The sequence below is a fragment of the Podarcis erhardii genome, assembly GCF_964252035.2.
Source record: "Podarcis erhardii genome assembly, chromosome: 5".
Classification (NCBI taxonomy): Eukaryota; Metazoa; Chordata; class Lepidosauria; order Squamata; family Lacertidae; genus Podarcis; species Podarcis erhardii.
The window spans coordinates 18,199,186-18,211,618 of NC_138509.1; the positions used below are offsets into that span (position 1 = coordinate 18,199,186).

At 44.5% G+C, this 12,433-nt stretch overlaps 1 protein-coding gene across 19 annotated transcripts in view; it reads right to left on the bottom strand.

The window, feature by feature from the left end:
* LOC309343041 (disks large homolog 5-like) overlaps window positions 1-12,433 on the bottom strand; it is a 116,877-nt gene that overhangs the window by 33,390 nt on the left and 71,054 nt on the right. For 12 of the 19 annotated variants that reach the window (XM_081864162.1, XM_081864168.1, XM_081864165.1 and 9 more), the window contains exons 14-23: window positions 12,308-12,411; window positions 11,555-11,647; window positions 10,317-11,342; window positions 7,602-7,740; window positions 7,305-7,449; window positions 6,211-6,332; window positions 5,019-5,111; window positions 3,825-3,993; window positions 1,516-1,593; window positions 659-821 (exon numbers count right to left, since the gene is read on the bottom strand). In XM_081864162.1, the coding sequence (XP_081720288.1) occupies window positions 659-821; window positions 1,516-1,593; window positions 3,825-3,993; window positions 5,019-5,111; window positions 6,211-6,332; window positions 7,305-7,449; window positions 7,602-7,740; window positions 10,317-11,342; window positions 11,555-11,647; window positions 12,308-12,411 (2,132 nt within the window). The remainder of the gene's footprint in view (window positions 1-658; window positions 822-1,515; window positions 1,594-3,824; window positions 3,994-5,018; window positions 5,112-6,210; window positions 6,333-7,304; window positions 7,450-7,601; window positions 7,741-10,316; window positions 11,343-11,554; window positions 11,648-12,307; window positions 12,412-12,433) is intronic. The other 7 variants (XM_081864158.1, XM_081864157.1, XM_081864172.1 and 4 more) reach the window with 3 other exon arrangements.

Below are 12,433 nucleotides of genomic sequence, written 5' to 3' on the forward strand. Positions count from 1 at the left end.
ACATTTGTCCAGGCCAAAAAGTTTGATCCAGTAGCCAGCAATGAACATCATACATTTGGAAGCTGAATAGGTGAGTGAAAGAGGATGAGCACTACTGATGACAATTTGACTGGCTTTGTTTCCTCCTGTTGGATTACGCCAATATGAGTAACAACTTTGTGGGACCCCATGCTCTTCTTTTAGGCATCCAAGTCAGCAATGTTGTGAAATATGATTGCAAACATGCCAGACAACTTAGCAAGGGGGTAAGTCCAAGGAAGCTCCCACCCCCATCTTTTAGGATTCTCACATTACAGCTTAATTCAAAAGTGCAATGTGTGAATGTGGCAACGCATATTTCTAAATGTGTGTTAACATGCAGGAATACTCATTGGGGACCCAGAGCAGGTTGCTGCTCCTCCAATGGGCGATACAGACCCAAATCCCTGTTTCCCCCAGATTGGCTCATTTCCTGTGTTTGTAGGTGGCAATTTCAGGCTGCTATAGAAATAGCAACACACTAAGTACATTGTGATATCCATTCTGTTTATGAAAGCAAGTTGATCCGCAAATAAAATTGGCAATTTGTAAATGCCAGCATCTAAACCATTTGGAGCAAGCTGCCCCTGGTGTAAAAATAGCAGCATTGGTCAGCTTACAAAGGTCAGAAAACCTTTACCTCCAGTAACTGGTCACCATATTCAAGGCCAGCCTGATGGGCGATGCTGCCACCAGTCACTTTAGAGACAAAGATCCCACCATTTTCACCACATACGATGGAGATTCCTAGTGGCTCTGAACCCTTCTGCACTTTGACATGCCGCGGTTCTTCCATATAAGGCCTTTGGGAGGAAATGAGAAGGAGGAGCCATCAAACCATGGACACCCCACACAAAACGGAACGAATTAGGTAAAAGACATGCACTACTCATTCCCACCCTAACCCTTAAAAGCAGAAGACCACCTTAAAAACAGAAATGCTGCAAGAAGCAGCATTGCCTTAACACCATCATGCAATGTATGGTGGCCAAATCAATTAAAACGAACATTTTAAATGCATTTAGAGAGAAGAACAAAAAGGGAGGGAAGAAAATTAAAACACAAGAAGTAGAAATTAAATGATGAGTTTGAAACAAAACACAACTTTATCCATATTATATATAGGTAAGCAAACATATATAATATGCATTTTAGAAAATGTTTTAGAAGGAAGCCTTATGCCAATTTACAAAGAAATGTGAGATCCTTAAGAGGCAACAAACATAAATATAACATGGTAAGGCAAGAGCAAGGAAAGCACAATACCAATATTTAATATTTGTATGCAGGGAACACAACATTAGTCAATGAAAATTAAGCAGCTGTAAAAAAAACAAACCATTAAAAATGGTCAAGCCATTAAAAATGGCAGCTTGCATGGTAGAATTGCAATTACCATGCAATTTTTCCTTTGGGGGGAATTATCCAAACATGTAAATAGCACAGGGAAGGTGCGCAAATACTGCTTGAGAAGGACAACCTTTATATCAAGCCAACCTCAAACTCCTTAGTGAACAGAACCTTGGCCTAGGAGCCACAGGGATTCTCAGAAAAGACCTATTACGGAACAAATATCTGAAAGATGCAGAGGGGTGCAGAAAGGAAGAGAAGAAGAAACACTTAGAAAGAGAGATAGTAACAACAGAGACTAAATTGAGACCAGAAATCAAGGCCCATGAAAAGTGCAAGTCAAGCCTTGGTACCAATTTCCTACCAAACGCAGCTCAACCCTGGTTTGTGTCAACTGTTTGACTGACAACTCCTAGTGGCTGCGATGCATGCACCATTCACCTGCATATGGCACCAAGGCCCCCAACCTCTTGATTTTGGGTAGTTTCAGGCATGCAAAACCCTGGGCTAAATTTCCACTATTGGTAGGGAAGGAAGCCGCAGCTTTCTCAGCCATCTTGCTGTTTGCACAGGGAAGTATCCGCTCAGTGGGTGGTTGGGTGACAGCTCCCAGCTCCCAGCAAATTGTTTGGCTTTTTACTCCAATTCCCCCCTTTCCCCAAGGTGCAAGATTAACCACAGACTCTTGATATCAGCTCTAAGGCACTTGTACTCTTGTGGGTACTCTTGTACGAAGAATAAACATAGTGAATAGAGTACATGATACATTTCTATTAAACACATGCGTGAGCTGCCCACACCAGAGAAGCCAGACCTGGCCTGGTTTCTGGGCAAAACAGTCTTTGCATAGGTGCTTTTTTTGGAAAACAAAATGAAAAAAGAGGGGTGTGCTTTATAAATATTATTTCCAAAGTATTGTTTTTGTGAGAGTAGCAGACAGGCCTGTAGTGAATAATAATAATTATTAATAATAATAATACTCTTGTGACCGGAGATAGAAGCCTCTACTACAGTTGGCCTGCATGAGAGTCCACTGGCAGCCCCAAGCGCTCTAGCCTCATGTACGACCCAGCCCTTGGTATATACGGCACCTTCCTCCAATATTATTGGGGGGTTGGGCAGCTGGGGAAAACCACCAGCCAACCCATTCACAGATTAATGAATATGCTCCAAAATCCACCAATCTGTAAGCTACTTCTGTCCCTCCATGCACCTTTCAATGCTATGAACGGGAGCTTCACAGATTTGGTCAAGATTAGAAAGGGACACCACTGCCTTTGCTCAGTGTGATGACAGGCAAGTCTCTGTGATTCCAAATTTTGTCATGAATCTTTTTGTAAGAATCTTTCATACTCCCTGGAAAAGCTTTGCTCAGATGCAGTCAGCTCCTTTGGGAGTCCGTGAAACTGCCATGAGTTTACATAGCACCTGCTTAACCTTAAGTACAGAATTTTTTTGGGGGGGAGGGGGAAATACTCAGCACAACACTAACATCTTATCATACTTATCCCTCAAGCAGAAAAGATGGGACATATCAGAGTTGCCAGACCTTTCTGTTTCATGTGTCACAGAAAGGGGTGTCATCACGGTTCAGATTGTACTACTGCCTTTCACCCTTCCGCTACCCAGAAATTGTTTTATTTGCAATGGATTATGCATGGATCACTGGTCACCCTATCCTTTGACCGCGATAAAGTCAGGAATGCCCTGGTCGCAGTCCTTCTTTTCTACAGTGCAAGAATCAAGGCTCTTCACATGCTGTTCAACCCTGCAAGAATTAAAGGTCGCACCCACGTATGTCTTCATTCAGAAGCAGGTGCCTCCCCCTCCCCATGCAATTCTCTCTCTTCTTTCCATTTAGGCGCATGCTTTGGTTCATCATACTGGCCATGTGCTGTTAAGTGAAAGAATCTCCAAAATGGAACAGTCAATTCAAGAGCAATCATGAAGCAAACCCACGTAAGCTGTTAACGCATTCCTTGTTGTGTTTGCTGCCAGAAGGGGGGCATCTATGTGACCTGGCAACTGTAACTTTTCTGGGAGGGACTGCTCTCTGGAACATTGGTCCTCAACAACTGGGCCACCCTAATGTGGGCTGCACCAGGGGTCCAACCCACACCTTTGCCGCTTTTCTCCATTTTTTAAGAAAAAAGAATGCAAAGCAGAAAGTTTGTGGGCACAAGGACAGCCAGGGGACATGGAAGAGAGGAGCAGAAAGGTAGCATAGGTAATAGAGACTGGGATGGGGTGGGGTGGGGGACAATCAGTCAAATTTTGCAGATTGGGGTCACAGGCAAGTCCCAGCTTGAAAAAGGGCTGAAGGCTACTGGTCTAGAAGACTGCAGTTTCTGTGCTTAGCACATTTCTCCCCTTTCTTTTGCTATTCCCCCCCCCCATTTACACATTTAACCACTATTTTAACTAGCCCTGCCTAAGACATTTGCAGAATAACTTACTTGTCTTTTCGACGTTGCCCTACCGATACTGGGCTCACCGAGATCCTGGGCAGGGTGGAAAGTGAGTTCTGCGATTGGCTACTGGCGAAGGATGAGGTCTCCAGGTTAAGCGGCGACTGCGGTGGGGTTACCAGGCTGGGGCTGCTACATTCGGAATGAGACAGTGAACCTGTATAGAACAGCACAGGAGCAGCCATGGCAGTTGGGTGTGTTGCAAAAGTTATCGGGGAAGTCACACCGTTACTTTACATTGGCTTCCAAGTGTTTTTAATAGTGGGCTTCCAACAAAAACAACACCTAAATGTTAATGTGCACTATTTAAAGACTACCCCACCACTAGGATATGATGGGAAATGGGGAAAATTTATAACTTATCTTAAATACCATTGTAAACAGTTTAGGATTGGAATACCACTTGTGGTTTAAAGGTGAATTTTGGACACAATGGAGAGGTAAAAGATTTGGATATCACAAAAGATGCAGGAGGAAACGATTAACAATAGGACCCACAAAGGGGAGGAGGGAAGTCCAGGAGATTCTCTGGAATCTTGTTTTTATGTTGTATGTTGGATATGTGACTGTAAAATTATAATTTGAAAAACAAAATAAATTAATTAAAAATAAAATAATAAATGCTCTAATGAATTTTTTGGAGGGTTTTTATACTAACACTGAGAGGTTGAGGGGTTAGAGAGAACATTTTTAATATGCATGCACTAGAAATATGGGATGGGGGCATGTCCTTGCTCAAAACTTGGAGTGCTCAATGTTCCCCGTGGTAGCCTCAGACTCCCCCTTGAGCCCCCCTTCCTAACCCTCTCAATTAAAAAATAAATAAATCAGGGTCTTGTTTGTTTTGTTTTTTTAATTTGGGGGTTGCCTCTCTCTGCGCCTGTGTTGTATTTGTGAAGGGGGCGTGCATGGGTGTTTTACCTGGTGCTTCGGGGAGGAGGCTTTTCTCATCCCATTACTGTGTTTTTCTTCTACAAAATGGCTATGTTGTGGTACCCATGCCAGTTTCTTAGATTTCCAAATGTGACCCCGGGGGGCCCACCAAAGGTAGGAGGGTTCCCTACTCTAAACACTGACAAAAATCTACTAGCTGGAACGCAGAACTCTCCATTCATGCAGTAATTCCCAAGAAAGAAATTATATAAATAAATAAATGAATGAATAAATAAATAAATAAATTACCCCTATCAGAGCCAATGACGGACCTCGGGTACCTTGGTGTCCATGGTATTTTTATTCGTTCTGTCCTATATTGCAAGTTGCTGGAAGAACCTACTTTAAAGGAAAAAGGAAAAAGAGTCAGGATTAAGAAGAAAGAGGAAATAAACTCCTTTAGGCCCTGAATTCCATAGGAGATCTGCAAGATTTCTGCTGTAGCAATATAAAGTGGTCCTCTGGAACAAGCTTTATTATTTCAGAGACAAATCTTAACTGCATCCTCTGGTAGTTAAATGGAGATATATCAGTCACATGGGGGACATCTTTTTTTAAAAAAATACAAAACCAAAAAGAATGTATGGGTAAGGAATGGGGCACCATTGTCCCCTCCCTGCTATCCTTCTCCCAAATACTTTCCTCCTCAGCTGAGTTCAGATATTGGAACTGTGCTTAGCTGGGAGAAAAACATTTGAAGAAAGGTTTCTGAACACAGGCATAGGCAAACTCAGTGCTCCAGATGTTTTGGGACTACAACTCCCATCATCCCTTAGCTAACAGGACCAGTGGTCAGGGATGATGGGAGTTGTAGTCTCAAACCATCTGGAGGGCCGAATTTGTCTATGCCTGCCTTACAGCCTTTTTGTTCTTAAAAACAGTACCCTTCCCATCCCTGTATTATCGAGAAACTGCTGCCTTTAGCTACAGACACACACCACTCATTCTGCAAGGGCCTATGGAGACTCACATCTTTCTCAGTATGAAGAATGCAATTGGGACAAACCAAAGAAAGTCATCGCCAACTCCCTCAAGCACAATTAAAGAGACGTTGCTCTGTTCTAGCTTTTGTAATTCTAGATAAGGATGTAAACTCACTCAGACAAGGAATCATCTGCAGTGGGCTTGTAATATGACATGGGCAGTGCATGGGGCCCGACACAGACCTTACAAGGGCTGCACAAACCCAATGATTCACTCCTGTGTCTCATAGGAGGCTGATACATGAACTAACTTGGGAGAATTCTAGAAATCTACATGACAGCACTGCAGCAGCATTCCTGGAAGTTTTAATGGGCTGTCTCTGAGTGGCCAAAGACAGTAAACAGAGTCTGAATCTTGCAGCAACAGTTACAGAGAAAGCTGAATTTTTTTCCCTCAATTGCACAAACTTAGGAAGGAAAGAAATGGTCTGCACTGCCCAATGTGAAATGCCACTTACCAAGTCTTGCGCTAGAAGGCAGTGAATTTGAACCATGCGATGACCTTGTGCGTGAGTTGTCAGAACACTCACTAGAGTGCTTGTGACTCAGGTCCAAACTCAGACGGCCCTGGTGTTGAGCACTACAACACATAGAAAAGCTGGGTGTTACTGGTTCAGAATCACCAATCACCCACTATGTGTGGTTAAGACACAATCCTGACATATGAAAGTGATCAGGACACAACAGCAGAATGGAGAGGATTCACCGATTTGCTTGTGGGGAAATTAATGGAAACAAAATGGTGGCCTTCATATACCATCTGGTTGGATATGATAATAATAATAATAGTAATTTATTATTTATACCCTGTCTATCTGGCTGGGTTTCCCCAGCTACTGTGGGCTGCTCCCAACAGAATATTAAAAACACGATAAAAGATCAAACATTAAAAACTTCCCGATAGAGTGGTGCCTCGCAAGTCAAAATTAATTCGTTCCGCGAGTCTCTTCGTCTTGCGGTTTTTTCGTCTTGCGAAGCACGGCTATTAGCGGCTTAGCGCTATTAGCGGTTTAGCGGCTATTAGCGGCTTAGAAAAAGGGGGGGAAGGGAAAAAACTCGCAAGAACTCGCCCAACGTTTCGTCTTGCGAAGCAAGCCCATAGGGAAATTTGTCTTGCGAAGCACCTCAAAAGACTGAAAACTCTTTCGTCTAGCGAGTTTTTGGTCTTGCGAGGCATTCGTCTTGCGGGGCACCACTGTACAGGGTTGCCTTCAGATGTCTTCTTAAAGTCAGATAGTTTATTTCCTTGACATCTAATGGGAGGGTGTTCCATAGAGCGGGCACCACTACCAAGAAGGCCCTATGCCTGGTTCCCTGTAACCTCACTTCTTGCAGGGAGGGAACCGCCAGGAGGCCCTCGGAGCTGGACCTTAAACTGGGGGTGGAGACCCTCCTTCAGGTATACTGGGCCGAGGCTGTTTAGGGCTTTAAAGATCAGCACCAACACTTTGAATTGTGCTCGAACACTGCTGAAAGCAGAACAGAAAAACAGCTAGACTTTCAGTCAGATCCAACAAGCTTCTTTTTTTCCTTTTTCCTTTTTTCTACATACCTGGGATGCAGATGCTGATAACAATATTGGCTGGCAACAGAAGGGCAATTGCTGGTGTTAATTCTATGGCTCCAAGCAGTGTAAACAGGATTTCTCATAACAGCTGTTACTGCAGGACAGGGTGCAATGTTTCGTGGGACCGTACCTATAGGTTGTGGAACAATACATTAATTAAGTGCTGAAGGTTCATTCAACAACAAGAAAAAATGCATCCCATAACAGCATAAATGATAGCGCCTCTGCTTACCAAGGATTCAAGATTTCAAATCAAAACACAGTTCTTATGTTGTAACTAACCTGATGACAGGCTTCCAGGGTATAAAGAGGTAGGCACAAACCCATCGCTGTGCCTACCAGACTGTTTTGGTGAATACATTGGCCATTCTTGCAGCTCAGGAGAAAGATGCTCTTCACTTGCTGGAGTATATTTTTGTACCTGTGGGGAAAGTTCAGTATCACACACACTTTCAACTCAAAGTCATTATTCTGGTATCCAGCATGGCAGGGATGACCAACATCTAGCCCAGCATATTCTGCTGCACAAAAGATATCTAACAGTTCCCTGAGATTCAAGTAGGTAGCCGTGTTGGTCTGCTGTAGTCAAAATAAATTAAAACAATTCTTTAAAAAGATAAGTTAAAAAGACTCTTCTTAAAAACCTAAAAACTCCCTTAAAAGAATCAAGTCTTCAAGAAAGTTATATGATCCAATAAAGGTTTTAAAAGAATCCTTCCAAAAGAATTAAATTTTTTTAATGTAGCATCTTAAGAGACCAACGGAATAGTTTTAGGTATAAGCTTTTGTGTGCATGCATACTTCTTCAGATACACTGAAACAGAAGTCATCAGACCCTTATATATAATTGAGGGGGATGGGTGATTCACTAATGGGTATGGTAAGTCTGTTAGTGACCATTAATGACAGTCTGCGGGCAGGTAGGGTCTCAGCCTGCTTACCAGATGGAGCTGGTAGACAGCTGCCCTGGACACAGAATTGACCTGCACCTCCATGGACAGCTGTGAGTCCAAAATGACTCCCAGGCTGAGCACCTGGTCCTTCAGGGGCACAGTTACCCCATTCAGGACCTGGGAGTCCTTCAATACCCACCTACCCCGTCCCCCCAAAACAGTACTTCTGTCTTGTCGGGATTCAACCTAAATCTGTTAGTGCCATCCATCCTCCAACCGCCTCCAGACACTCACACAGGACCTTCGCCGCCCTCACTGGTTCTGATTTAAAAGAGAGGTAGAGCTGGGTTTCATCTGCAAACTGATGAACACCCAGCCCCAACCCCCTGATGATATCTCCCAGCAGCTTCATATAGATGTTAAAAAGCATGCGAGAGAGGACGGAACCCTGAGGCACCCCACAAGTGAGAGCCCAGGGGTCCGAACACTCATCCCCCAATACCACTTTCTGAACACAGCCCAGGAGGAAGGAGCAGAACCACTGTATAACAGTGCCCCCAGCTCTCAGCCCCTCTAGCCAGTCCAGAAGGATGTTGTGGTCGATGGTATCAAAGGGCGCTGAGAGATCCAGCAGAACTAGGAAACACACTTTCACCTTTGTCCCTAGCCCACCGGAGATCATCGACCAGCACGACCAAGGCAGTTTCAGTCCTGCGATGAGGCCTGAATCCCGACTGGAAGGGATCCAAATGGTCCGCATCCTCCAGGCATGCCTGGAGTTGTTCCACAACCACCCGCTCAATCACCTTGCCCAAGAATGGAAGATTTGAGACTGGCCGATAGTTGGCCATATTGGCCGGGTCCAAAGATGTTTTTTAAAGAAGCAGTTTAATAACCACCTCTTTCAGCAGGCCTGGAAAGGCTCCCTCATAGCTTTTAGGAGCCAGGATGGGCAAGGATCAAAAAGACAGCTGGCCGGTTTCACTCATCCAAGCAGCCTGTCCACATCCACGAAGGTAACAGATTGGAACTGATCCCATGCAACTTGACTAGACAGGACTCTAGCACTCTCCCGCCTGAGCCCTGCTCCCACGGTGGAGTCTACCTCTTTCCGGATCTAAGCGACTTTATTTGCAAAAAACTTTGCACAATCATTGCAGGAGATCTTGGGGTCCTTACTGGGCACCGATGGCACAGGTGGTTCTGTTAAATTGTGAACCACCTGAAAGAGTCTCCTTCTGCTGTTTTCCTTAGATGCAATAGAGGCGGTGAAGACAGTCCTCTTCACCATCGCTATCACCACTTGGTAGGCTCGACGTTGAGCTCTAACCTGTGTCCGGTCAGATCAGAGTGAGTTTTCCACCACTGGCACTCTAGCTGTCTCAACTATTTTTTCATTGCCCTCAGCTCCAGAGAAAACCATGGGGCTGTCCGGGCTCCATGCAGTTGGAGAGGGCACTTTGGAGCCAGACAGTTGATAGCCCTGGTTAACTCCGCATTCCAGTGGGCCACCAGGGAATCAGCTGAAAGGCCATCAACATGGGATAAAACATCCCCTACCACTCTCTGGAAACCATTTGGATCCATTAAGTGGCAGGGGCGGACCATCCGAATTGGTCCCACCTCCCTGCAGAGGGGAAGGGTCGTGGAGAAGTTCAATGCATACAAACATATACAATTTCATATTTACATGCAAGACATAATATCAAAATGGAGGACAGCTTCTCTTTACACCTTGATGAATCCCACCCTACAAGTGGAACTGTGAGTTAATCTATCATAATTTGATTACAAATTGGAAGTTCAGCCAAGGGCTCAAATGTAAACTGCCTAGGGGTTGGATCTTGACTACAGGTTGCTAATGGGCCACTCCTGCATTATGGGGTTCTGCTTCCTCGTAACGGCAACTACCACATGTGGAACTGCCCCACAAATGTTCCACTTCATTTAAACTTCCAATTCCCGGGATCTTAAGCATACACCTGGGAAAACCAGTTAAGCCTTTTCTTTTGCTCTTTGCCTTCATGCAGAAAAGGTACGCAACACAAATAAATCTCTTTGGAAAGTATGTGCCAGGACCCACACTTCACGTTCTGGTATCTACCTGATGAGGTGGATTAGGAATAGGCACAGGGGTTAGTTTATGTCTCAAGGCAGGAGCAGACTTGGGCCTTGGCCTTTTAATTTTGGGCTCTTCCATTCTTTGAAAACCAATGTCATCTTCATAGGATTTCCTTGAAGGCAAATGTGCAGAGTCGACCCCCTCTTCCCTGTAATAATGTCCAGAAGGTCTACCTCGCCCCTTATGAATACCACAGTCTGGCTTGAGTTCAATGGACACAGGAGGTTGAGCTGTGGCAGGACTGGATGGTGGTGAGCCAGTCATGGCAGTGGAGTCCGAGGTGGAACTTGCTTGCTGTTTGTGTTTGAACTTAATAGAATCGCTTCTCTTGGGAGGGGTGGGAGGGGTGGAAATGGCTTCCGTTTTGGAGGGCTGGGGCGAATGTCCCAACACCTGACTGGGAGACAGGTAGTCCATCTTAGGAGGAGTAAGAGGCCTCTTGAAAGTGTCCGGATCAAAGATGGACTTCCGTTGTTTTGGCTTTTTGTACACAGAGAATTTTTCTGTTTCCACAGCTGAAATGTTGACCATTATCTTGGGCCAAGTGCCACCGCTGTGCTTCTCACCATGCCCTTTGTCCAACACACTCTCAATCACCATGCAGTCTGCTACTGTGGGCTCAAAAGGCAGTCTCCTGCTGTCCAGACCAACAATGCCATAGCTTGGCTCCCCATACACATCTGGACTAAAGGAGCCTAGGCTGTGTTCAGAGGTACTGTGGCACCCATGGACTGCACTCTGGTGAGAGTCTGTGTGCAAAACTGTGTTGGAGAATGGTTTGAGATCGCAGTACAAGTTGCTCTCCTGATCATTCTGGTCCTTCTTAGTGTCCATTATGTCTGGATTGAAAATGTCTGTTTGGGTTGAGCTGTTGTGTTTTAAGTTTCTTTTATTCTGAGCCTGCACCTCCGATGCATGGACCCTGCAGTTTGATATTTTCTCTGAATCCTTGAGGTTTTCAAATATGTTTTGACCACTCCAAGATGAGCTTGAGCTCTGAGGAAAAACCTAGGTGGAGAAATAAAAAAGAACATGGTCTCAGCAGAATGCTAAGACTGAAGCATCTTGTTGTGTTCTGCCCTCCTCTTCCTGCTGGTATAATTTGAAGGTTGTTACGCAGTATTTTTAACAGCTACACAGTAGATGAAAGTAAGCCCATGTTTTAAAATGGAAGGTGTGTCCTTTACTCCCTTTTACCTCCCACCCCCTTCAACACTCACCTTCATCAATGAAAGCGTAAGTGATTCCCTGCAGTTTCGCAGCAAAGCTTCACATTCAGTCAGTGATTTATTATCTAGTGCAATGCCATTTATCTGCAATGAAAGTATGGCATGTCAACCATGCAAAAGCTAGCAGTGGGTCAACACCTTGGCTGGCCGACATTCAATAAAGATAAATGCCAGGTTGCCTCAAGGCGATACCATCATGTGGTCTTCCCTATGCTCAACTCCTCCAAACTGCAAATTAGGTATCAGACACGGGTTTCCTACCGGTATCTGCATAACCACTGTGAGAACAGGATGCTGGGCTACATGGGCCTTCTGGCTGTTCTGTGGTCTTAGACTTGGATAATTTATGTTCCCACTCCCTCTAAAGTGCATTACTCCATCGTGGTCAAGGAATCTAACTATGTTTTGGTGAGATATCTGAATAGACAAACTATGGCTTGCTGGCAAACAGCAAGCCAAAGCCCAAAACCATAGTTTGAAGTAAGTCTTGCAAACCATGGTTTATGCAAAGTAGGGATGTGAAAACCACTGTGTCTTATAGGCTGGAGTGCTAAGCAGATGAAATTCTAAAACAGACTAGTAACTCTTAAAGCATGCATTGCCTGGATGTTTGGTAGCACAAGTCATTGTTTTATTAGCACAAACTGTAGTTTGTCATAATATCTGAATCTCAGTTCAGATATCTCTATATACGATACCTCAATTCTCAAATGTGAGCTAAGAAACACTAAAAATGTGACTTACGGCAATTATTCTATCTCCCACTGCAAGGGATCCCTCTTTGGCAGCTGGGCTACCAGGCACTACAGTAGCAACAAATACTCCATTTTCTAGACCAATTCCACTATCTGAAATTGAGAAGATAGGTGC